Source organism: Aspergillus tanneri (genome assembly GCF_003426965.1).
Source record: "Aspergillus tanneri strain NIH1004 chromosome Unknown AapTan_7_pilon_pilon_pilon, whole genome shotgun sequence".
In the NCBI taxonomy this organism is placed as follows: Eukaryota; Fungi; Ascomycota; class Eurotiomycetes; order Eurotiales; family Aspergillaceae; genus Aspergillus; species Aspergillus tanneri.
This window is the reverse complement of record NW_022984634.1, coordinates 2,472,421-2,493,433: the sequence shown is the minus strand read 5'-3', so window position 1 is coordinate 2,493,433 and position 21,013 is coordinate 2,472,421. Positions and strand designations below refer to the sequence as shown.

General features: G+C 49.5%; 8 protein-coding genes and 1 non-coding gene across 9 annotated transcripts; 4 read left to right on the top strand and 5 right to left on the bottom strand.

Moving 5' to 3' along the window:
* Window positions 1–1,302: 1,302 nt before the first annotated feature.
* APL2 (putative AP-1 adaptor complex subunit beta) lies at window positions 1,303–3,941 on the bottom strand (the record flags this gene model as incomplete). The annotated part of the gene is made up of 6 exons (XM_033572044.1): window positions 1,303–1,756; window positions 1,830–2,191; window positions 2,247–2,815; window positions 2,875–3,710; window positions 3,774–3,787; window positions 3,909–3,941. 6 exons carry the CDS (start codon window positions 3,939–3,941, stop codon window positions 1,303–1,305), a joined length of 2,268 nt encoding a protein of 755 aa, XP_033425359.1.
* A 900-nt stretch (window positions 3,942–4,841) lies between these two features.
* Window positions 4,842–6,058, bottom strand: ATNIH1004_007419 (putative transcriptional regulator; the record flags this gene model as incomplete). Its single annotated transcript, XM_033572043.1, has 2 exons — window positions 4,842–5,693; window positions 5,804–6,058. The coding sequence occupies 2 exons, from the start codon at window positions 6,056–6,058 to the stop codon at window positions 4,842–4,844; spliced, it is 1,107 nt and encodes a 368-aa protein (XP_033425358.1).
* A 582-nt stretch (window positions 6,059–6,640) lies between these two features.
* ATNIH1004_007418 (flavin-linked sulfhydryl oxidase) lies at window positions 6,641–7,358 on the top strand (the record flags this gene model as incomplete). The annotated part of the gene is made up of 2 exons (XM_033572042.1): window positions 6,641–6,804; window positions 6,866–7,358. The coding sequence occupies 2 exons, from the start codon at window positions 6,641–6,643 to the stop codon at window positions 7,356–7,358; spliced, it is 657 nt and encodes a 218-aa protein (XP_033425357.1).
* Window positions 7,359–7,735: 377 nt separating this feature from the next.
* ATNIH1004_007417 (coatomer subunit alpha) lies at window positions 7,736–11,798 on the bottom strand (the record flags this gene model as incomplete). Its single annotated transcript, XM_033572041.1, has 8 exons — window positions 7,736–7,990; window positions 8,045–9,126; window positions 9,176–9,771; window positions 9,823–10,789; window positions 10,848–11,183; window positions 11,238–11,557; window positions 11,634–11,683; window positions 11,769–11,798. 8 exons carry the CDS (start codon window positions 11,796–11,798, stop codon window positions 7,736–7,738), a joined length of 3,636 nt encoding a protein of 1,211 aa, XP_033425356.1.
* Window positions 11,799–12,263: 465 nt separating this feature from the next.
* On the bottom strand, window positions 12,264–12,335 carry ATNIH1004_007416. The gene has a single exon. It is a non-coding gene; the product is annotated as a tRNA-Gly (tRNA).
* Window positions 12,336–12,759: 424 nt separating this feature from the next.
* On the top strand, window positions 12,760–13,335 carry ATNIH1004_007415 (uncharacterized protein; the record flags this gene model as incomplete). The annotated part of the gene is made up of 1 exon (XM_033572040.1): window positions 12,760–13,335. One exon carries the CDS (start codon window positions 12,760–12,762, stop codon window positions 13,333–13,335), a length of 576 nt encoding a protein of 191 aa, XP_033425355.1.
* Window positions 13,336–13,628: 293 nt separating this feature from the next.
* Window positions 13,629–15,037, top strand: ATNIH1004_007414 (uncharacterized protein; the record flags this gene model as incomplete). The annotated part of the gene is made up of 4 exons (XM_033572039.1): window positions 13,629–13,944; window positions 14,000–14,624; window positions 14,677–14,894; window positions 14,958–15,037. The coding sequence occupies 4 exons, from the start codon at window positions 13,629–13,631 to the stop codon at window positions 15,035–15,037; spliced, it is 1,239 nt and encodes a 412-aa protein (XP_033425354.1).
* Window positions 15,038–15,420: 383 nt separating this feature from the next.
* ATNIH1004_007413 (esterase-like/phytase family protein) lies at window positions 15,421–17,125 on the top strand (the record flags this gene model as incomplete). The annotated part of the gene is made up of 3 exons (XM_033572038.1): window positions 15,421–15,707; window positions 15,762–16,954; window positions 17,037–17,125. The coding sequence occupies 3 exons, from the start codon at window positions 15,421–15,423 to the stop codon at window positions 17,123–17,125; spliced, it is 1,569 nt and encodes a 522-aa protein (XP_033425353.1).
* Window positions 17,126–17,457: 332 nt separating this feature from the next.
* ATNIH1004_007412 (putative tubulin-specific chaperone c) lies at window positions 17,458–18,862 on the bottom strand (the record flags this gene model as incomplete). Its single annotated transcript, XM_033572037.1, has 4 exons — window positions 17,458–17,658; window positions 17,731–18,453; window positions 18,512–18,672; window positions 18,742–18,862. 4 exons carry the CDS (start codon window positions 18,860–18,862, stop codon window positions 17,458–17,460), a joined length of 1,206 nt encoding a protein of 401 aa, XP_033425352.1.
* Window positions 18,863–21,013: the final 2,151 nt, after the last annotated feature.

Sequence of the window (21,013 nt, the reverse complement as noted above, 5' to 3'; positions counted from 1 at the left end):
CCGATAGGTTGGTGAGCGCAGTACTACTCCCATCCCATGGCACACTCGGGACAGACTCCCAGTCACCCTAGACAAGAATCACTCTGTGCTCCCACCCCAACTCGGTCTCCGACTTGGATTTCTCTAACAGCATTGCAGCCGGCACGAACCGCCGTACCTACAGTCTCATGACCAACGCAGCAGGGGTACAACGTCGGCTGCTAACAAAACATAATTAGCGTCTTCCTCCCTTCTTAACGAGGATGCTAGGGACCAGAGCGACATAACCCAGCCCGCAGAGCGTGCACAAATTAAAGCTGCAGATACCAAAACTGGTGGTTTTGATGTCAATGTAAATCTCCTCCCAGGGTTTGAACTCGAACTCCTGCCAGACCATCTTTCTATCTGCGGAGCCCCAGGCGTCCCTCAAATTTATAGTCAGTTTGCGCCATGTTAACTGGACGGTTCACTTCACACGAATCTTTCCTTGGGATTGATTGCACCAACAAAGTTGGAGCCGGAGAAAACCCCCCCAGCTTCCATTTATATATATGCAAAGTAAAACCACGACGGTTTTCAGATCCACGGAATACACTCCGAAACAACGGTCAGGGACATCATGGCCCCACAGCCTTCAGAAAAGCGAAGGAGGAAAATGGCTTGATTGAGTAATATTTGCGCTGCGGTGGGAATTCCGTCTCATTTGTACAGGGGTAGCCAATATACCACTTCCTGGCAGAGAGGCATCCACCAGATGCTGTGCGGGTTGTGCCCCTACACTGATCGTGACGTCCGCGGACACATCCCAGCCTGCCGGTAGTCGGCATTGCGGCTGCCGAAGGGTGTAGTCTTGTTGGAGCCAACAGAGATTAATTATGACTCGAGAGCCAAAGAAATAATATTGATGGTAGTCCAGACCTCTTTTCTGACCGAGACACTAAGATGATTTCCGGACGCCTCGGAACGGTCGTATAGTTGCATTCATTCTCGCTACACCATATCTCATACTCCAGATAACTATAACAAATCTAGCTTTATAACCCAAACTGGTAGGAATTATAGAAAGAAAAAAAAAAAAAAAAAAAAAAAAAACTATGCTTATGAAGAGGGGGTTGCGGGGGGGGGAATCAGGATATACAAGTAACAGGACGCAACCGGAAAAGAAATGAAATAACGATGGTGAACATTGTTTCAATAGAAATGATATGGAAAATCAGACAATGAGGTCCAAGTAGGTGCATCGGGATTAATCCATCCTTTCCCCCCCCCTTTTTTACCTCCTTCGCCAAACATCGCAGCATCACCATGATCCTGATGTATCCATCACTTTTGGAACAATGACATGATATCTTCATTGGTCTTTTTGGGCTGACTCCCTCCAGACGGCGGTGAGGTGGTAGTGTTGGGCGATAGATCTAACCCAGAGAACCCGTTCATGAGATCAGCACTTACATTGCCACCATTGGGTGCGCCTCCGCTGCTCGACGCTGGAGCTCCATCCCCAAAGACCCCGAGAAGGTCGTCGAGATTGTTGCTGCCGGCGGGCACGCCAGCTGCGGGAGACTCGACTCGAACGGGCGTGCCGGCAAGACCCTCCAGCCCAGACATGCCACTGTTTGGCTCTTTTTGAGCAGAGGCGGGTGCTGTACCGTCAAAGTCGATGTCCAGGAGATTCTCGATATTGCTCTGAGCCTGTTGAGGCGGTGCGTCGCCAGAAACTGCCGCTGCAGCGGCGGCTGCCGCCAAGGGGTTCTCACGTGCATTTTGGATTTGTTCCCTGGAGAAAAGCGAAGTGGACCAGTCAGATCAGGAAACGGACAAATAAACAGACGGAGGGTGGGAATACGCACTCGATGGCCGCTCTTTGAACAGCATCGGCACCAAACCTGCCCTGGCCGACAAACTGCTCGGGTGGCTTGTGGTAGACCGAAGAAAGAGTAGAGATCTCGGTGAGAAGTTGTTCCAGGAGCGCGGGAGGTAAGGAGTAGATGGTGGTCACAATTGGTGGTTTGTCAGAGAGGACAATGTTTCTGGTAGCGTCCGGGTCACTGGTGTTAGACAGTAGGCGCCAGTAGACATAGGCACGGTCTCGGACATCAGGGTTATCGTTCTCGGCCGTAGCTGCCTGAAGGACTTTCTGTACAAGGCCCTGGGCCTTCTCAGGTCGCTTGAGGAAGAGTTTGACGACAGCAGTCAGGATTTGCAGTTGGGTCTGGGATGCGTTAGCCTGAACCGATTCGAATTAGCGAGATGGTATCGAAACATACCTGGGAGAATTCCTCGTTGAACCCCTCTACAAATCCAGCCAAGATGTCACCGGCATTGCTGATCTTCTCTGCGTACTCACCCACAATCCAGATAAGGGCCGCTCGGGCATTGGGCTCATCCAGTTCATCGATACATTTGCAAAGAGTGGGAATGATGCCCTCGTATCCTGGATATTTCCGGAAAATATCTTTGATCACCACGATAGCCTCCTGCACCACATAGTTCACCTTGGTGTTGATGAGATCCAACAATGTGTTGACACATTTTTCGCTAGCGCTCTCGATCTTGATGGCAACCTGGCCAATAGCCCGAATGGCGCGCCGCACAAAGTCCATATCAACTTCCAGAGCATATTCCTTCAATTCGGCAAGAAGCTGATCGACAGTCCGATCATTGGCTATCCGAACCATGATCTCGAGCTTCTGGAACTTGACATAAGGGGGATCGTTATACTTGCAGAAGAAAACACGGAGCTCTTTGTTCAGAATGTCGGGCTGCTTCTGCAATAGAAGATCGATGTTTCTCAGCGCTACATATTGCACCTCGGGGGCAGAGGAAACCAGGGTAACTAAGGCAGTAGCAATCAGTAATAGGCTCTGAACATAGGGAGTGATGACAGATACATACCTAGGGGTGGAGCCATTTTTTTCAGGTAGTTTTTAGACAATTCCTGGTTAATGTTCCTCATATGTAAGAAAACCACTTTGACCGCAGCCAACACCACACTGGGATTGGCATGTTGGAACTGCGGCGCGACTCGTTCGCAGATGTGCTCCGACTCGGTCACTTCGCTCGTCTTAAACTCCGCTAAGGTGGTGAGTATTGTAACACGACCCCATTCAGTGCATTCGTTCAGTGCCATCAAAAGCTTGCGCAGCGTGTTCGATGTCACCTTTAAGGCCTGCGTTTCAGGAGCAGCGTGGTATATCTCCGAAAGCGCCGTCACCGAGTTCGCGACGACCATAGGGTTGGGATCGCCTATCATTTCTTGCAGCATCTCCAGGAAACCGTTTTCTAGACACATGCCCGGGTTGAGGTCGAAAAGCTTGGCCACACAGATCGCAGCAGTCTTGCGAACATACGGAGATTCGTCCCGAAGAGTCTTCCGAAGCGGTTCCTCCATGTAGTCCACCATCTTGTCGACTCGAATGCATCCCATCGTTCGGATCGCCAGCGCTCGAATAAGAGGGTTGGGATCTTCTGAATCTTGTACGAAGGTGTTGACGGCGAGGATGCAAAGATCCGGATGGGATTTGGCATAATTCCTAAACCATCGCAGATCAAGAATTAGCGTACGGGGAGCAACAGTTGCCATTTCCACTGACACCCACATTAGATAGAGATAGACTAGCTTCTTCTGTTCCAGATCATTGGTCGCAATATTCTTAAGGACATCGGGAAAGAGGGCGGAGACATCTTTGCCCAGAGTCATGGCCATGATGGTCTTCTGAATAGACTCCTTTCTAGAACCGGGTCAGACACCATATTCACGCATACCTTCGAATCTTCCAAGACTATCGACATACCGTTCATAGGCATACTGGGATCTAACGTCTTGATCAGCATCTCTGTCCCAATGGACCATAATCACAAAGTCAGCGGACGGGAACCCCATACACAAGGCCAGCTCGCAATTCAAAGGTCTCTCCTTTTTTGGGCACCGCAAAGGCGCCTCTGATTCGATTCATCGCCATTTTGATGTGAAAGAGTGTCAAAGACGTCTACGTTGTCCCTTCACAGGAAATACGGTGACTCGAAGTTGGGTATGACAGAGCGTCCTTGCGGACCACTGCGGGGGGGTATGTACACGCCGACAGCTGCAGCGACGCCGGGGGCGATAAGTCAGGATGAAATCAATACAGACGATCGATTAAGGGCGCAAGGAATAGCCCCCTCCAGCTAAGAGAGAAACGAGGATGGGAGACTGGGGTGGGTGTGGAGAGGAGAGGGGCCGAGAAGAAAAGTAGTGTAGGACGACAAAAGGTCGGGGAGAGAGAGTAAGTTGTCCACAAAGCGGCTCGCAGGACCTCTCCCAGAGTCTTCATCTTCAGCATAACCCACACCTCTACCACGGATCTTCCACCACGCAGCCTCAGTGATTTGAAGAATTCAGGTGTCCAGTACTCTAGGTTTCCTTCTAATGGTAAAACACCGTCTTTGTGTTGCCACAGAAATGACCGAGTTTTATTAACGAGACCTATACGAAGTACAGGCCAAACTACCCAATCTTCGACGCCTCTTTGTGGAGGCCAGATCAGAGGCAGAAGAAAATGAGTATTCGAGAACTGCGGTATGGACCTTTGGGAATGGCCTTAAGAACATTTGTCCAATAGTTTCTAACGGGAGTTGTTCACAGTTCTATAATCTAGTCCTCTTTTTATCGTCGGTCGCCGTCTTCAGCCTGGTGGCCCAACGAATGGGCGGAACGAAGTCCGGTAGATGATGGGGATACATTGGGATTCAATTGCTTTCTAACTCTTGTGAATATTATTACCTCGAGATCCCAAATCTTCTTGACTCGACAACAATCTGCTCCAGGCAGGTTTCCCGAAGGGCCTCTTTATCCAGTGACATGCCGACTAATCTCTTCACTATCAATCAGTCTCATCGCCGTCGCTCTCGAGGAATGCAAGGCTCTTTCGCCCCCGATTCAATCTTCTTCGAGGCCGACTGCCGTCGCTCTCCTGGTCTCCGCTACATGTTCCCCATCGTTTCGCACCCTCCTGGACCTGTTCAAGATCGGCTCGGAGTTCCCGCTCCTCTTTGATCCTGTTCGCCTTCTCCAAGGAATACCGGCCTTCCATCCCAGCATCTTTCAGCATACCCTTCAGATGTTTGATCTTGGCATTGGGGGTGTCATAGGGAGCCAGCTCCCGCGACCAAAACTTCCGAATACCACATTTGATTAGCCAGCCCTGCAGCCTCTTGATCTCTGCTTCGTTCGGATCTTGATCTACATCCTTGGCCTTAGTGGCGGCCTTTTTCTTTCCTTTTTGCGCAGGCGCCTCAGCACTCATCTGTCGTTTGGGTTTGGGCTTGGGTTTGGGGGCCTCGTCGAGGACCACCGACATTTCGCTTTCCGAGTCGTTTTTGGGGTCCGCTTTCGGTTTGACCGATGGTTCGCTGTCCTGCTCTGCCTCGCTACCAGAATCCTCAGGGACAGTTGTTTTAGCATACTTTGGCTGGGGTTTCTTTCCCTGTGCGCCCTTTGACCGCTTCTTGGTGGGCTTCTTAACGTCCTCATCGCTCATCTCACTCGGTGTCGCGCTGTCCCGGTCTTGTTCTCCATCTTCAGACTCTGGGGTGCTTGCTTTCTGGCCCTTTCGTTGCGCCGGAGCATCAGGCTTGGTTCGTTTGATGCGTTTTGATTTTGTAGGGATAGGTGATGAGGCATCGCTGTCGTCTTCTTGCCCATTTGATTCTTGGGGCTTGTTGTCGTGTGCCGCCTATGACAACAACCGATCTATCAGTTAGGCTATTCCACGGAATATCATCGCATTAAGTTTGCGAGGGTGATAGCAATAATAGCAAAGTAGACATTTAATCACAAACATACCACGGCAGCCTTGATGATCTGATCACTCTTTGCGTCCCATACGCTGCTCTTCTTAAAAAACTTCTCATCGATCTTCAGAGCCTTCGTGGCGGCCAATCGCACCCGTTTGATTGTCAATTCATCCATGTTCCCCGATCTGTAGATCTCAGCGACCACGTCGCATAGAGTTTTCTCCAGCGCATCATCGGAGGGAACGGCAGGCTGCTCGGGTTCCGACTCGGACTCGGAATCCGACAGGGCGTATTGAGGAGCCATTTTTCCTTTCCTCGGCTAGGAATAAGGCTATAGCCTGAGATATTCGACTCCGCCACCTATATATTAGTCTCGTCGCACAGGTTGCGCTGAACCGCGAACGGTTAATCGGGCGCAGTTGAAGCAGCGGGACTTCCGACGCGACAGGCACTCGAGACGCGATCCGGTAGGGTAAGATAGCTTAGGACGGTTATTTAGTCTCGAAATTGACGAAATGGCAGAGGCAGAGTAGGAGGGAATTGGGCGACAGCTAAGCTAACGAGCCAAGACACTCAACCAGAAGACAGGACTCGTCGAGGTCAATCTATGCAGACGATTGGATACGCCGCAGCGGCTGACAAAGCGTTATCATTCAATGTCTTCACTATTACCAATCCAGACTATCTAACCTATCCACTCGGCGAGAAACCCGGACAGATAGTTCCTCTTCTTCTGTACATAGACGTTTGGGATCTGCATTAATTTCGAGTGATGTGCTTCTGGTCGAACCTAGTCGAAGTTTTGCACACAATTACTAGTTACTAAGTCTAGCTCTTATTTAAAGTTCCCATATACCTCCATCTATTGCGCCAACCAGCAATCCCCATGGCAGACGTTCATTCACAACAAAGCGAAGCGCAATCCAAACCGCCTAGATCTCTTTTCCCACATCAATTTGGCGCAGTTGCGAGCTCCTCAACCAACTCGAAAGACGATGACTCGAAGACAAAACTACCCAGTGGTGTGGTTCTAGATAAGGACGGAAAACCGTACGTCAAAAAAGCAGACATCATTGAAATAGAAGGGACATAGTCTAACATACAGTTCCAGATGTCGACTCTGCACCTCCGCCGCATCCTGGCGCGCTTTAACCAAACAGGCCAAAGTCCAGGGAGCATCAACCTCAACCAGCGAGCCCGTCGCAGAACCCTCCAGCTCCGAGTCCGCGCCATCCCTCCAAACAACCCGAGATGAATGTCCCCCAGATGTTGAAAATTTAGGCCGGTCAACGTGGACCCTCCTTCATTCCATGACCGCCACATACCCGGTCAAGGCGACGCAGGAACAGCAAAGTGAGATGCGCACGTTCTTGAAGCTCTTCTCGCGCCTGTATCCGTGCTGGGTTTGCGCGGATGACTTTCGGACGTGGATGGCTGAACCGAGTGGTCGTAATGAGCCCCGATTGGGCGGAAGAGCGGACTTTGGGACGTGGATGTGTGAGGCGCATAACGAGGTGAATCGGAAATTGGGGAAGAAGGAGTTCGATTGTCGGTTTTGGGAGGAGAGGTGGAGGACGGGTTGGAAGGATGGACGGTGTGATTGAGATCAACTCCGTACCTAGGTATTAGACGTGGCGGTGGGACATTTGTACAATATATGCGATGACATGTTGGAAAGACCGGGGGCATTCATTTTGGAGCGATACGGTCGCGTGTATGATTACGGCTTAATAGATCCGACTCTACTCAATTCTCACATTCTTACATTCCAGTCAGATGCATCGCAGGAAAAGAAAAACTAAGACAACGTAGCTAACATCGCTGGGTAATTTTCGGAGACAACAGATCCATACATCTAGTAGACAGCAGCCACCTCGGCGCCGCCCCGCGTTTCCACAAACCAAAGTACACTTTGTATTCAATTGATTGACATCGGAGAAGGAGAATTACAGGAGTGAAAGGAATCAGGTCTAATCATTCTTTAAAGCTGGCCGGGCACAAACAATCGTAATCCGCTGGCCGGCGCGCCGATCTCTGTCACATCGGATATCCGACACACGGTGCCCTTGTACTGTTCATGATACTTGGCTCCGGTGAAGGGGTCAGACACACTGGGGGAGCCACTGTAGATAGGGGTGTGCGAGGCGGCGCAGATGTCGAATTCGGCAAATTGGTCAAATTCGATGTCGATCTTGTCTTGCGGACTGCGCTCACACTGGGCTTTGATCTTCTTGGCCTGTTCCAGAGTCAAAAATCTTCCATCCTGTCGACTACAGGCTGTGAAGCTTACCTGTTCAAGAAGCTTGGCGGAGCCACCGTTGGCCAACATACGGTTGGCAAAGCTAAGAGCCGATGAATAGTTCTTGTTAGCAAAAGCGAACTTCATGGCGGCCATCAAAGCGAGCTGGCGGTGGGCCACTTCCAGCTTGGGAATTGTAAAGTAAGCAGAGAGTTCAAGGCTTTTCTTGAGATCCTCTGGGCTGTCCGTCGAGAGGGACCGGCGTTCCAATTCAATAGACATAGCGAGGATATACTCGCGAGCAGTGTGGATAATCTTCTTGGCCTGCTCCACCTCCGCTTCGGACGACACCGTGTTCACCAGAACGGAATGCAGGATACGCTTGAAAATTACAACACCGTCTTCCAGTTTGTTGGCCCTCATTGCAGCATAACCCTCTTGTAAGTCGGTATTGGCAATTGTCTCCAAATCTCTCGGGATAATAGGCAGGACCTTGCGGCTGTCGGTCTCGTCGACAGTCCGTCGAACGTAGTTCACCAAAGGAGGAAGGCCAGCCGTGGCAGGGAGATACGTCTTCGACGCCTTATATAGCTCAACGAACCGCGGCTTGAGAGGGGTGAAATTGACAGCACCGACTTGACGATTCAGGAGCTGCATGGCGGTGTCAAAGGAGCCAGCAGCGACATGGTCTGCCGCCAGAGGGGAATTACGGGCCCAGAGATCGGCCTCGGTGCTTCCAGTGCCGGCCTCTGCACTATCGATGTTGATAAAATCAACATCCTCCTCAACATTGATCTCCTCTCCCATGTCCCATCCGCCGACGTCTTCCTCTTCATCGTCAAAGGTCTCCTGTGCAGCAACACCTTCCTCTTCTTCTGGCTCAAAGCCAATCGCGGCGGCTTCATCGTCGACCACACCGACTTCTCCGAGCAAGGCTTTCTCGAAGGACGAGTGTGCAGCAGCCTTAGCAGGCCAGTTTGATTTGAAAGTCGGAACAATGGGGTGGGGCACCCGCACAGGCTCATCAACACTGGGAAGGGTAATCTGGTCCTCTGTGAGGCCAGACGCTTCGAGAATAGATTCGGCCTCTTCGGTCAATCCATGGGTCTTTGCAGTAAGATACGCCAAGGGATCTGTAGAAGGGTTAGTTAAGAAGTAGAGCAGTCACATAGTTTGACTTACATAGATCAACCTCTTTATACATTTGGATTCTATCCTCAATGTCACTGCGATAGATGGCGTTCTGGAAACGAGAAGTGAAGTCGCCACGGTGCTCTGCAATCTTGGCCATTCTTGACAGCTTTTCTTGGTCGCCGGTAGACAGATAGAGGAAAGACAGCTTGTCAAAATTCCTCTGCTTTTGATAAGCCATCTCGACTGTCTGGTGGTTGCCATGGGCCAACGCTTCCGCTCCAAGCCGGCTCCAGAGGTTGGGCCGATCCAGCTCTTTAGCCATCTCAATGGCGACCTCAAGGTTACCACACTGAAGGGCAAGCTCGAAGCGAGTCTGAGGATCTTGCACAAACTGCAATGCAATCTCAGGGTAGCCCTTCTTCTGCAGATACGAGATAATGCTTTGGCCGACCAAGCTAGACGTCTTAATGATCTGGAGCATCTCGTCGTAATTTCTCTTAACCAGGGCCAGCTTGAACCGGTATTCCGTAGGGTCGATCTCCAAAACTCTAGGCTTGGCATTGCGGTCCAGACAGTAGACGCTCCTGCCTTTGACTTTGACGAGATAAACTGTATGCTCCAGGGTCCGGATAATGCCATTATCCCTATTCCGTGGTCAATCTCGATGTCGGTTTATATAAGAAGGGGAAACCTACCCATTCAAGAGAGAGTACTTCACATGGTTCAAAGTAGAATAGAGAAGAACACCAGCATCATCCCATGCGGCACTCTTGATGCGAATCGTCTCATGCAATGTGCTCACTTGTTCCAAAGTTTTCGTGACAATTGTAACATTGTGCTTACTGAGCAAGGCTGCGTACAGGCCATCATTTGACCAGACAACATACTTAACACCAGAGACAGCCAGTTCTGCAAGCTGCTTCTTCTGCTGGATATCAAAAAGCACGACTGCAGTAGGAGTGATAAAGAGGAGGCAACCAGTTCCACCAAAGTAAATATCGGTCGTTCCGGGTGGGGGTTTGATCGACTTGGTTGTTGAATTGCTCAGGTCCTTGATATCCACCTGCTGGTTTGCCGGGTTGAAAACAGCAAAGCGATTACGGGCAACAAATACGGCTGAAGAAGCTTGGCCTCGCTTGACGTCAGTGGGTTCAACGGCGCCCGTCGCATCCCGTGGCAGATGGATCAACTCATAAACGCCTCCATCTGTGGGGGAAGTGACAAGAATAGCCCGCTCTGCGGGGTTATAAGAAACTGTCCTTGGCGGCACCCAAGCTGAGCCGAGCTTGCGCAACGAGAGCATAGGTGGAGATTCAACATTCTTGGCGAAGTCATAGGACTTGACATGTTTCTCTTTCGTGATATAAAAGAGCTGGTTCTGGTATACCACAGACGCAGGTCTTTCCCGTTCCAGCTTGAAAACCATGACACCTGTGTCGTGGCCAGCAGCGAAGAGGTTGATCTCTGGATGAGCGGCGATGACCCAAAACCGGTCCATGTCTCGTTTGAAGGACTGTACAGAGGTTCTCTTGTTCAAATCCCATGCCCGGATTGTCTTGTCTTCACCAACGGAGAGTATCAGATCCTGGTGTGGGTGGAAGAGGGCAGCGGAGGCGTTCTGAAAGTGACCGCGGCAGGTATCAACCTCCCACGCCTTCGTATCTACAGAGTTGTATCAGCGGTGTCCCTCAATACCAGTGTTTCAACAGTCATATCATACCACTCATCCTCCACAACTTGACAAGACGGTCATCACCCGCGGAGACAATCAGCGGCAAAGAGGGGTGGAAGGAGACCCAGTTAACACCCCGGTCATGACCTTCCAAGACAAACTTCACAACTGCATCAGTGTTTCCGAACATATCCGCCTGGCTAGGATTAGCTCGAGCCATCTGGTCTTCAAACGAAATTGTAGTTGGAGCCGAGTGTTTCTTGCGCAGCCCCGAAATGTCCCAAATGCGCACGGACTGGTCCAAGGAGGCGGAGGCGATCAGGTCCTCGGTTGGGTGGAACTGCGCGCACATCACGTAGTGGTTATGGCCCGTCATTGTACAAACTGTAAGACTAATGTCAGCGTTCCTCCATTCGAATTTCCCACAGCTCAACTTACTTAATGACCGGTTCTGCCAGTTCCATATCCGGATCGTCTGGTCATCGGACGCAGAGAGAATCCAAGGAAGCTCGTGGTGGAAAAATACGGTTCGCACATAATCAAGGTGGCCATTGAGTGTGAAAAGGCATCTCCGGGTCTGGTAACTCCAGACTTTAATCTTATAATCGTCGCCTCCGGACACAAAGAGGGGCTGGGTTGGATGGAAGTCAATGCCTCGGACAGGGCCGTCATGCTCTTCAAAACGATCAATGAGAGTACCCATGCGGTAATCCCATAGCTGGATAGTAGACGAATGAAGAGATACTAGGATCCATGGCCTAGTAGAGTGTAGCGATGGTCAGCGGATGCCAATTGCGACGCGTGGGTAGTTCATCGGCTTATTCAACAACTAACCGTTTCGGATGGAAGGCAATTCCTTTGGCTCTGGATGATTTAGATTCAAACTATGTAAGATATAATGATTAGTTACTGCCTTCGAAATAAAATAACCCCTGTATAGGATAAGGGGCAAACCTGGAGTAGACGGACCTTGGTGAGCATGTTTGGAGAGGACTGCATGTTGAAGAAGATTTGGCCGGAGCCGCACCATAGAGAGGCAATCCCCGGACAATCAGCACAAAGAAATCACTGGAGAAGGCAACCAGCTCATCCACTGCAGAAGAAGACAGAATGGCAGAGGATGGCGGCAGGTGAAGTCGGGTAGATAACGTCTCAGTTTGGACAACTAACTACTAACCGCAACAACGGGCGGTAGAGTAACGTGGACTTAATGGCTGTAGACTAAGCGAGAGCTGAGAGCCAATCATATCCCCAGCGGTAAGAAAGCAGAGGATTTGATGCCTGATAAGGCAGAACTAATTTGCCAACAATGATTAAATCTAGATCTATGTCAACGAGTACAAATAATTTAAGGGTCATAGATTGAGCATTGTGACTTGTTCCTATTACAAGGTTATAAATACTACACTATTACTGCAGAAAGGTTGGTGTAAATGATGTAAATCAAAAAAACCAAAAAGAAATTGCATTGTCGGGGAGTCGAACCCCGGTCACCCGCTTGGAAGGCGGGTATCTTAACCGTTGGACCAACAATGCCAGTTGATACTATATGATACCCATTTTAGATTCTTTGACACTAAAATTACAGACAATGACCAATACTATTACATAATGCATTTGGCTGCTTCTCATCCCACTGTAATTAGTCTATTCTTGCTTCTAGACGTTTCGTGACATCTCCGATAATGAAGTTTTAAAGATGTCACCCCAGTCTGCCCTGTAGAACCCCCAGTTTTCCCCCAATGTTTGTCCTTCTATTCTAAGCACTCCAGTGAACCACAATCTACCTTAAGAATGGAAATCCTTTCACGTGGTTATATATATTTCACGGAATTTGCTTTTAACACACAAGGGTTTAATTCATCTTGATATCATTTTATTTCAACTCAGGTTCCCTAAATTGTCATAAGGGTCACAAAGTATATGCGATGCATATACCCTGGACCCTGGCTAACGCGATATGAACGAAACTCCTGGAACAAATGCTTCTATTCCATACCGGATCCAAACCACGGCTCCATGGAGCAACGGTCAGCCGCATAACAGCAGTACAGAGAACCAGCCTGCAGATGGGATATCCAACGCAGAAGACATAGCCACCAGGGAGGCTGAATATGATACTGATACCGTGGTGGTCAAACCATACGCCGTCGAGGAGCCAGACGATGACGACTTGACGGCGGAGGACAATTCCGGAAAGTGGCAGGCTGATCTAGTGAGTTCAATGGAGGACCTTCATTGCGATTCAGAAGGGGCCACTCTACCGATTGTCCACCGACAGAGACGAGGCAGGAAAAGGAAGCCCCATACCACCATCACAGAGACCTTACCCCCATTTATTCCAAATCAGGGGGGTAAATCCGATGCTCAGTATGCGCAAGGGTCAAATCTGAGTCCGAAACGACAACGTAGGAGAAACAGTTTGACCCCGCTCGAGCTCAGTGAGAATACATCAACCGAAAGCTTCAGTTCGAGATCGCCATCCACTGATACAGGTGATGGACTTATTGCTCTAGACCCCATGGACTTGGATTAAACGTGACTGTGAATGATTATTTGGTTGTCTCTTCCACTGGACCTGTTGTTTTTGATATCATGGGCATTGTCAGGCTCCACTACCTACTGTGTACCAACATAATCTGGAATTCTGGATATGGACCAAGGGCGCTAGTCCCAAAGAGGCTGAGTACCTCATGACGTCAGAAGACCCTCATTACTCCATGTCCTTGCATCTTGCGCAGTCGATTCCAATCCAATCCTATATATGCAGATCTGTCCCATACTCATTCATCCGCCTGAACGTTTATTCGACGGGAGAATTGCCCCACAATGGCACCAACTAGAACATCGTCACGCCAAGCTGCTCAGAAAGCAAAGGAAGCCATAGCGGCTGCTCCAGACGTAGCTGGCATCAAACGTAAAGTCTCCATCGACAAAGGCCCGGAGCCGAAGAAGGAAAAGAAAGATGATCAGGGCTTAACTCATACGGACGCCAATGGCCCGAAGGAGCAGAAACCGGAAGAGCCGAAAGATACACCGGACCAAAAGCCTACAACAGAGACAAAGGAGGAGCAGAAGCAAGAAGTGCAGGAGAAGGAAGAAGAACTGCCCGGAACTTCTGCGGTGGCTACTAAACCGGCTGAAGGTAAACTCCGACCCGCAACCAAGGCAAAGCCCAAATCATATTCACAATCCACTAGAGCAAAGAAAAGAGCCTGCCCCTGTGAATGGAGCCGAAGAGGGAGTGAGAAAGACACCTGGCAGAGGGGAGGCCGTCCCTTCAAACATACTTGAGAAGGGGGTTATCTACTTCTTTTACCGGCCCCGTGTTAATATTTCAGACCCGGAAAGCATTGAGGATGTTGCTAGAAGTTTCATCGTTCTCCGACCCACGCCACTGGGGGAAACCCTGGGCGAGGGCCAAGGTCCGGTGGATGTCAGCTCCATGTGTCGATTGATAGTCCTTCCCAAGAAGCGATTTCCAACAACCAGCAGGGAAAGAGATATGGCATTTGTAGTGAAGGCAGGACATTCCGTGAAAGAGCTCCAAGAGAGTTTTATCGCTGGGGAGAAGTACGAGACTGCCAGTCCGGGCGAGCGCACTGTTCCGGAAGCCAGGCCATACGCTGAAGGGGTCTACGCCATTACATCTGCCAAACGTGCATCGCACTTGGCCTACATCCTCACCATCCCCGACAAGGTCGGGCCAATTCAGGATGACTTTGGCTTGCGCGCACACGGCAGCTGGATTGTGCAATCCAAGAATCCCAAATACCCAGGGCCTCCCTCTGCAACCCTTCCCAAGGCGCCGGATTACCCTGAGTCGTATGAGTGTCTCTCCTGTCTGTGTTACGATCCTGCTGACTTTCCGTGGTAGTATCCACAAGAGGTTCGACGATTATCGCTGGATTCCTCTTCAGCCTGAGTTCATTGACTACCCCAACGCGCAGTTTCTCATGATTGGCGAAACCGGGGAGACCCTGGGCAAAGCTGCCACGGCCGATTCAGATGAGAAACAGCCTGGAGAAGCTTCTCCCGGGGAGGAACTGGAGACGTTTGGGCATGAAAATGAAGAACGAGTGGAATCCTTACGTGGTAGGTTTTTTGTTTTGTTCCCATCTTGTTTTTATTGGCATACCAGCTAATAGTGTCTTCCAGGTGATGACACTGTATACGAAGATCTGGGATTACAGGCCCAAAACTATCCCAAAGTGCCAACGACTTGGCATTCTGTGTAATTTGATAGCATCGTGGTCCATAATGTGTACTAAGGGAGATGGTCTTTGCTCACAGTTACTTCAAAAGTGATTTAAATTGATACTGTCCATTGTAATGACAACGACAATGACAATACGAAATAGGACTTACAGCATCATCTACAGTACTCCGTAAGTACTTGTTGATTTTAGGATTCCCTCTAAAATCGCTAAAATCGAGCGAATCATAAGCGAAATCGTCACCACGTTCAACGCTTGGGGTCTTGGCCCTTCTTAGCTTACAACTAAATCAATCCATTTGTTTTGCTCCAGATTAATTAATTCATAGGATTATTTATTCCACACTTCCCCTCAAGCGTCATGGACTGGACTCTCATCTCCCGCACCCTTTCCTTTCGTCCGCCATGAAGCTCTCCCAATCCGTAGTCGCTCTATTCGTCCCACCAGTAGTGACGGCGCTGTCTCTCCCTCCGCGCAATCATCGCACCGTGAACCAAACCACCTGTGGCGGTACCACTTATGCATACACCGGCCTCGAGGGTTACGGGTACGTGCCATCCAATGCACTCGATAAGTATGGAGACACGCTCGGGGGTATTGGCAGCTCTGCAGCCATCGACCAGTCGTCCTGGCGCCGGACGGGGCGGGACTCGTTCTCGGGAATTGTATACTGTCTGCCAGATCGCGGTTGGTGTGTGAGATGAATTATTACCTAGATTCTCCTGCCTCTAACCTTTCCGACCAGGAATACCAATGGAACCATCAATTTCCAACCACGCATCCACAAGCTGTCGCTGTCCCTCCGACTTGCTCCCAATGCGTCAGCGCAGAAGCCTTCCCCTCCCAACCTGGATCTCCAATATCTAGATACAATCCTCCTGACCGGTCCGGACGGCGAGCCTCTTACGGGTCTCGATGCCGACAGCGCCGGGTTCGCATCGTACTCGGGTTTCCCTCCCTTGCCCGTAACCACGTACGAGGGTGATGGCTTCGGCGGTGCCGGTCCAGGCGGCAGGAGAGTCACCATCGACGCCGAGGGCCTAGTGCTAGATCGCGATGATGAGGGTTTTTGGATCTCAGAGGAGTATGGGCCCTATGTGTACAAGTTCACCAAGACCGGCCAGATGATTCACGCCATCCAACCGCCGAAAGCCATTCTCCCGCATCGCAACAACACCCTCAGCTTCAGCGCCGCCAGTGCGCCCTTATATAGCCCCGAACAACTCCCTATCCCCGAGGACCCGAAAACAGGACGCAACAACAACCAAGGCCTCGAGGCATTGACCCTCTCCGCCGACGGCAAGACCCTATACACCATGATGCAGTCAGCGTTGAATCAGGAAGGTGGTCCCAAGAAAAATAACCGACAACCTACTCGACTGCTCGCATACGACCTCTCCTCGGGCCATCCTCTCTACAAACAAGAGTACGCCGTAATGCTCCCCAAATACCATGACTACACGAAAGATGACAAGGACGACGCAATGCGCGTTGCGTCGCAGTCGGAGATCCATCATCTTCCCACGGGAGACTTCCTCATTCTCTCTCGGGACTCCGGGTTCGGACACGGCCAGGACGAAACGCGCTCTGTGTACCGACAGGTCGACGTCCTCTCCATCTCGGAATCAACGACTGACCTGAAGGGGAAATACGATGGGGTCAGTGCATCGATTGCCTCCTCCAAGGGGGTTCTGGACCCTGATATCACGCCGGTCGAGTACTGTTCGTTTTTGGACTTCAATGTCAATGCCGAATTGGCTCGATTCGGCCTCCACAATGGCGGGGACCAGGACGCTGGACTGCTCAATGAGAAATGGGAGAGTCTTGCTCTTGTTCCTGCAAACCCGTCTCGAAATTCCCACAGCAAGGGCAAGCGCAAGGGCAAGACTGAGTATTTCTTATTCAGCTTTAGTGATAATGACTTTATGACTCAGGATGGTGAGTAGGGTTTCAATGTGTTTTTATATGTCGTTGGATATGATGGAATGGAATCATTGCTAACGATATGATTGGGAAATAGGGTACATGAATTTCGGCCGGTTCAAGTATGCCGACGCATCTGGGTATAATATTGATAACCAGGTTCTAGTTTTCAGGGTGGAGTTCTAGACATCATTGTTGGGGTAAATATGTCGATAAAGGTGTGACTACCTTGCATGGTTCTACCACTAAATTTTTATACCATCAGGATATAGTGCGACAGCGTGAAGATGAATGCAGCAAGGGAGCATATCCCATATCTGATTATTGGGCTATACAGAATACTAATACAAATGAAATAGCAGCACGTTTCATTAAGAAAAACTTGAAACACTCCTTGTTCATCATCAACTAGATAAAAGGGGCCGAAAACTAACGCCTGTGCCTACCATCAGTACTTCCACGCTGGCGTTCCCATCCAACTTAGAACAAGGGCAATCAGGGTATTTGGTCAGTCAGCCCTATGGTATATTGGTGGCACGTAGAATATCATCCAGGGACCAGCCCGGTCCACCGGGAACGATCTCTGCCCATACTTCCTCCGGGACAGCCTCATCGGCACTTAACAAGCTCCAATGCGGACTAGGCTCAGGCTTGATCCACTTGAAATCTTCAACTTGGCTCCAGCAGTCTTCGGCGTCTGGGCGGTCGTGGTCCAAGGCCTGCAATCACAGTTAGCAAACAGAGCGGCAGGAGTGGGTGGAAAGGAGTTGTGTTGGTTCGCAAACACATACGTAAGCTTTCGGGATTCTGCCAAACCGGACATTGGTGCAGCCTTCGATAACTGGGTTGCTGGATGAGCTGAGATAGACATCCACATCGGAGCAATTGTGCATGCGGAATTGATGGCAAGTGACGACGATGATGCTATGTTCTGTCCCTGTGATATGAGCCGGTCCGTTGATTTGGCCACAGATTAAGAGGCTCTCCTTGATGCCCTTGACTGTCAAACTGGCGTAGGGTTTGCCATTGGCCGTTGGGATCGACATGTCCACCACACAACGGCGAAGAGAGGTAATGGAGGCTGGTACGGAGGCAGTGGAACCCGATGCTGGCAGCATAATATGAAGACCAAAGTGGTTGTTCACCGACACGGATGATACCGACGTCGTAGCAAATGCGGAACTTTTGTCTTCCTCCCTCGATGGCTTCTCGTCGTTGTCTACCGAAATTGTGGGAATGGAAGTTGGGGCAAATTCAGCCCGGGGTCGGAGGACTTGGTCGGGCTCATTCAATGGTGTAGAGGGATAGTTCGGTGTTTGACCTTCAGACGAACTGACAGAAGATGTACCTGGCGATAGATATCCTGGAACACGACGCCGACGTTCTACAGCTAGTTGGGCTGCATCAGATAGCGAGACGGCCGAGGCATTTTTCTTTGTCTTGAAGCTGAATTTAGGCCGGGGCTCTACCGCCGCTCGCGTCTCCGCCAGCTTGTCCTGGAGTGCCTTGATAGCCTACAGGGTTTATTGTTAATGTGAGGTGTGAATATGAAGATAGTGCAGAGCTACCCACTTCGGCATATACCCGCTGGTCATATGTTGGGATGTAACTAGCTGCGTCTTTGACCTCATTGGATAGCCGTGCGATTCCAGCTAAACAGTGATCGGTGGCATCGGCGCGCTCCCCTCCAACTAGAGAGGTATCCGCAAGACGGTCCATTTGTTCCTGGAGAGCTACAGATAAAAAAACAACATAGGTCAGAATATCGCCAACTGTATCTCATAGCTCAGCAACCGCCATACCAGTGATTTCATGTTGGAAGTAGCGGAAGAATCGCTCCTTTAGGGGGATTTCGGATTTCTGGATAGTTTGATTTTCGGCTTGCGACGGCCGGCGCGCATAGTCATAATTAGGCTGTGACATGATGATACGATTTAAAATAGGGGACAGCTGGTATTAGTTTTTATCGCTGGAATAATGGTTGATATGTTTCGTCGAGTAAGGACAGGTTGTGACGAATGCTCGGGTGGCATATATAGTAGTGCTGATGACGTCGACCTGAAGTGATGCACCATAACCGGTTCATGCACTGCAGGAGTAGTCTTTTGAGGGTGTCTCAGACAGTAGGGCCTGGAGATGTACAGATATACAGAAGATGTACTGGATATTTCATGTACTAGCTGGAATGATATAGGTATTAGCTCTCAGAGGAAAACAAGGAATGCACCACGTGAGAGATACATCCGAGGGGCTCTTTCGACGAAAGCTGGTGAGTCGATTACCCGCATAGGCAAACCCACCTGCTCATCAGGATCCAAGGAGATAGGGGAGTTGAGATGTACGTACGTTGAGACAAACTGCACGGTGACAGCAAAGACAAGAATCTTACCTCAAGCTCTCTCGCTCTCTCTTCGCAAATCCCCGCCAAATCTTGTCCGCAATGCTATTGGTGACGTCGACAGTCAAAGCATCGGCCGTCGGAGGGTCTTTTATCCGCACAGCTCCCAGGTCTAGCGTATTTGGATAGCGTAATCGGACACTAAATTCGCCTCAACCCCTAAGTGCGAAGAATCTTATCCTGCCCACACTGTCAAAATGGAAGATAAGTCTGAAGAAGGACGAATGCTTCTAGATATTAATGCTTTTAAAAAGGTCCATATCCTCCAATCCCCAAGGCTGCAACTGCTTCTGATGTATCTCACGAACCGTTCGATGGCGTATAAAAGGGTCTCTGCACGTGCAGATACAGTAGTTAATTGTAACAAGCTATCAGAAACTGAAGAATCTACTCTTGCAGCATGGATTCTTAATATGTGCCAACGTAGTTGACCTACAAGGATAGCAATTGTTCAATATTTAGCAGGATTATTATTAAATGCACAGCCACCTCCCCTATTTCTCGAGGTGAGAAATGGGTGAACCGGTTTATTAAACGTTGCCCAGGGCCTTGCTCTAAATACAATCGGAAATATAATTATCAACGTGCGAAATGTGAAGATAGGGAGCTTATACAGAACTGGTTCGAGCTCTTCACTTCTACTAAACAAAAATATGGGATTCTGGACGACGATATATACAACAAGGACGAGACATGTTTCCAGATGGGTATAATGTCAATTGCAAACGTTGTCTGTGGCTCAGAAACATGAGAAAGCCGAGCAAAGGAGCCACTACCAGGAAATCGTGAATGGAACACCTTAGTTGTCTGTGTTAATTCTACTGGATGGGCTTTGCCTGAGCATAGTATTCTAGCTGGGAAGAATCATCAATCTCAGGGGTATTCCACAAGATTATCGGATTAGTTTAAGTGAGAATGGTTGGACAATAGATAAGATTGGCTTTAAATGGCTCCAGGAGGTCTTTGAAAAGCATACAGCTTTAAGGACCAAGGGACGATACCGAATGTTGATTTTTGATGGCCGTTCTAGCCATGCAGCCGCAGAATTTGATAAGTTCTGTGCACATACGAGGATTGTTCCTTTATATATGCCTCCACATTCTTCACATCTTACTTAATGTGAGCTGCTTTTCTCCGCTAAAGCAGTTATATGGACGGTATACTACAGAAATAATGCAGGGAGGGATTCATTCTATCTGCAAAGACGCTTTATCTATTTATGCTGCAGCTCATCAACGTGCATTATCACCCTCTAATATTCAGAGTGGATTCGCAGCAGCTGGATTAATTCCTCTTAGTCCAGAGATTGTGTTTTCAAAAGTTACTATCACAGTTCAAAACACCAACACCTCCATTTACAGCCCATAGTGATAAGTCATTTGGTCCGGGGAAGACACCAACAAGTATCTCTCAACTTAATCAGCAAAAAAGTAAACCCAGAGTTTCCAAACTAAGCAGAATACATCAGTTTAAGAAGCAGATAGAAGAGGAGTTACTACAGCAGGAATCATCCAGGAGACAACGAAGACCTCCAAAGTGTAGTAAATGTGGCCAGACTGGTCATAACTGTTTAAAATGTCCAAGTAAATAGCACTATTTTCATTTTATATATATTGAATTTGGTGATAATTCTGCAGTAGTAGGATTCATGAGACTCAAGGGTTGAGACGGCGAAA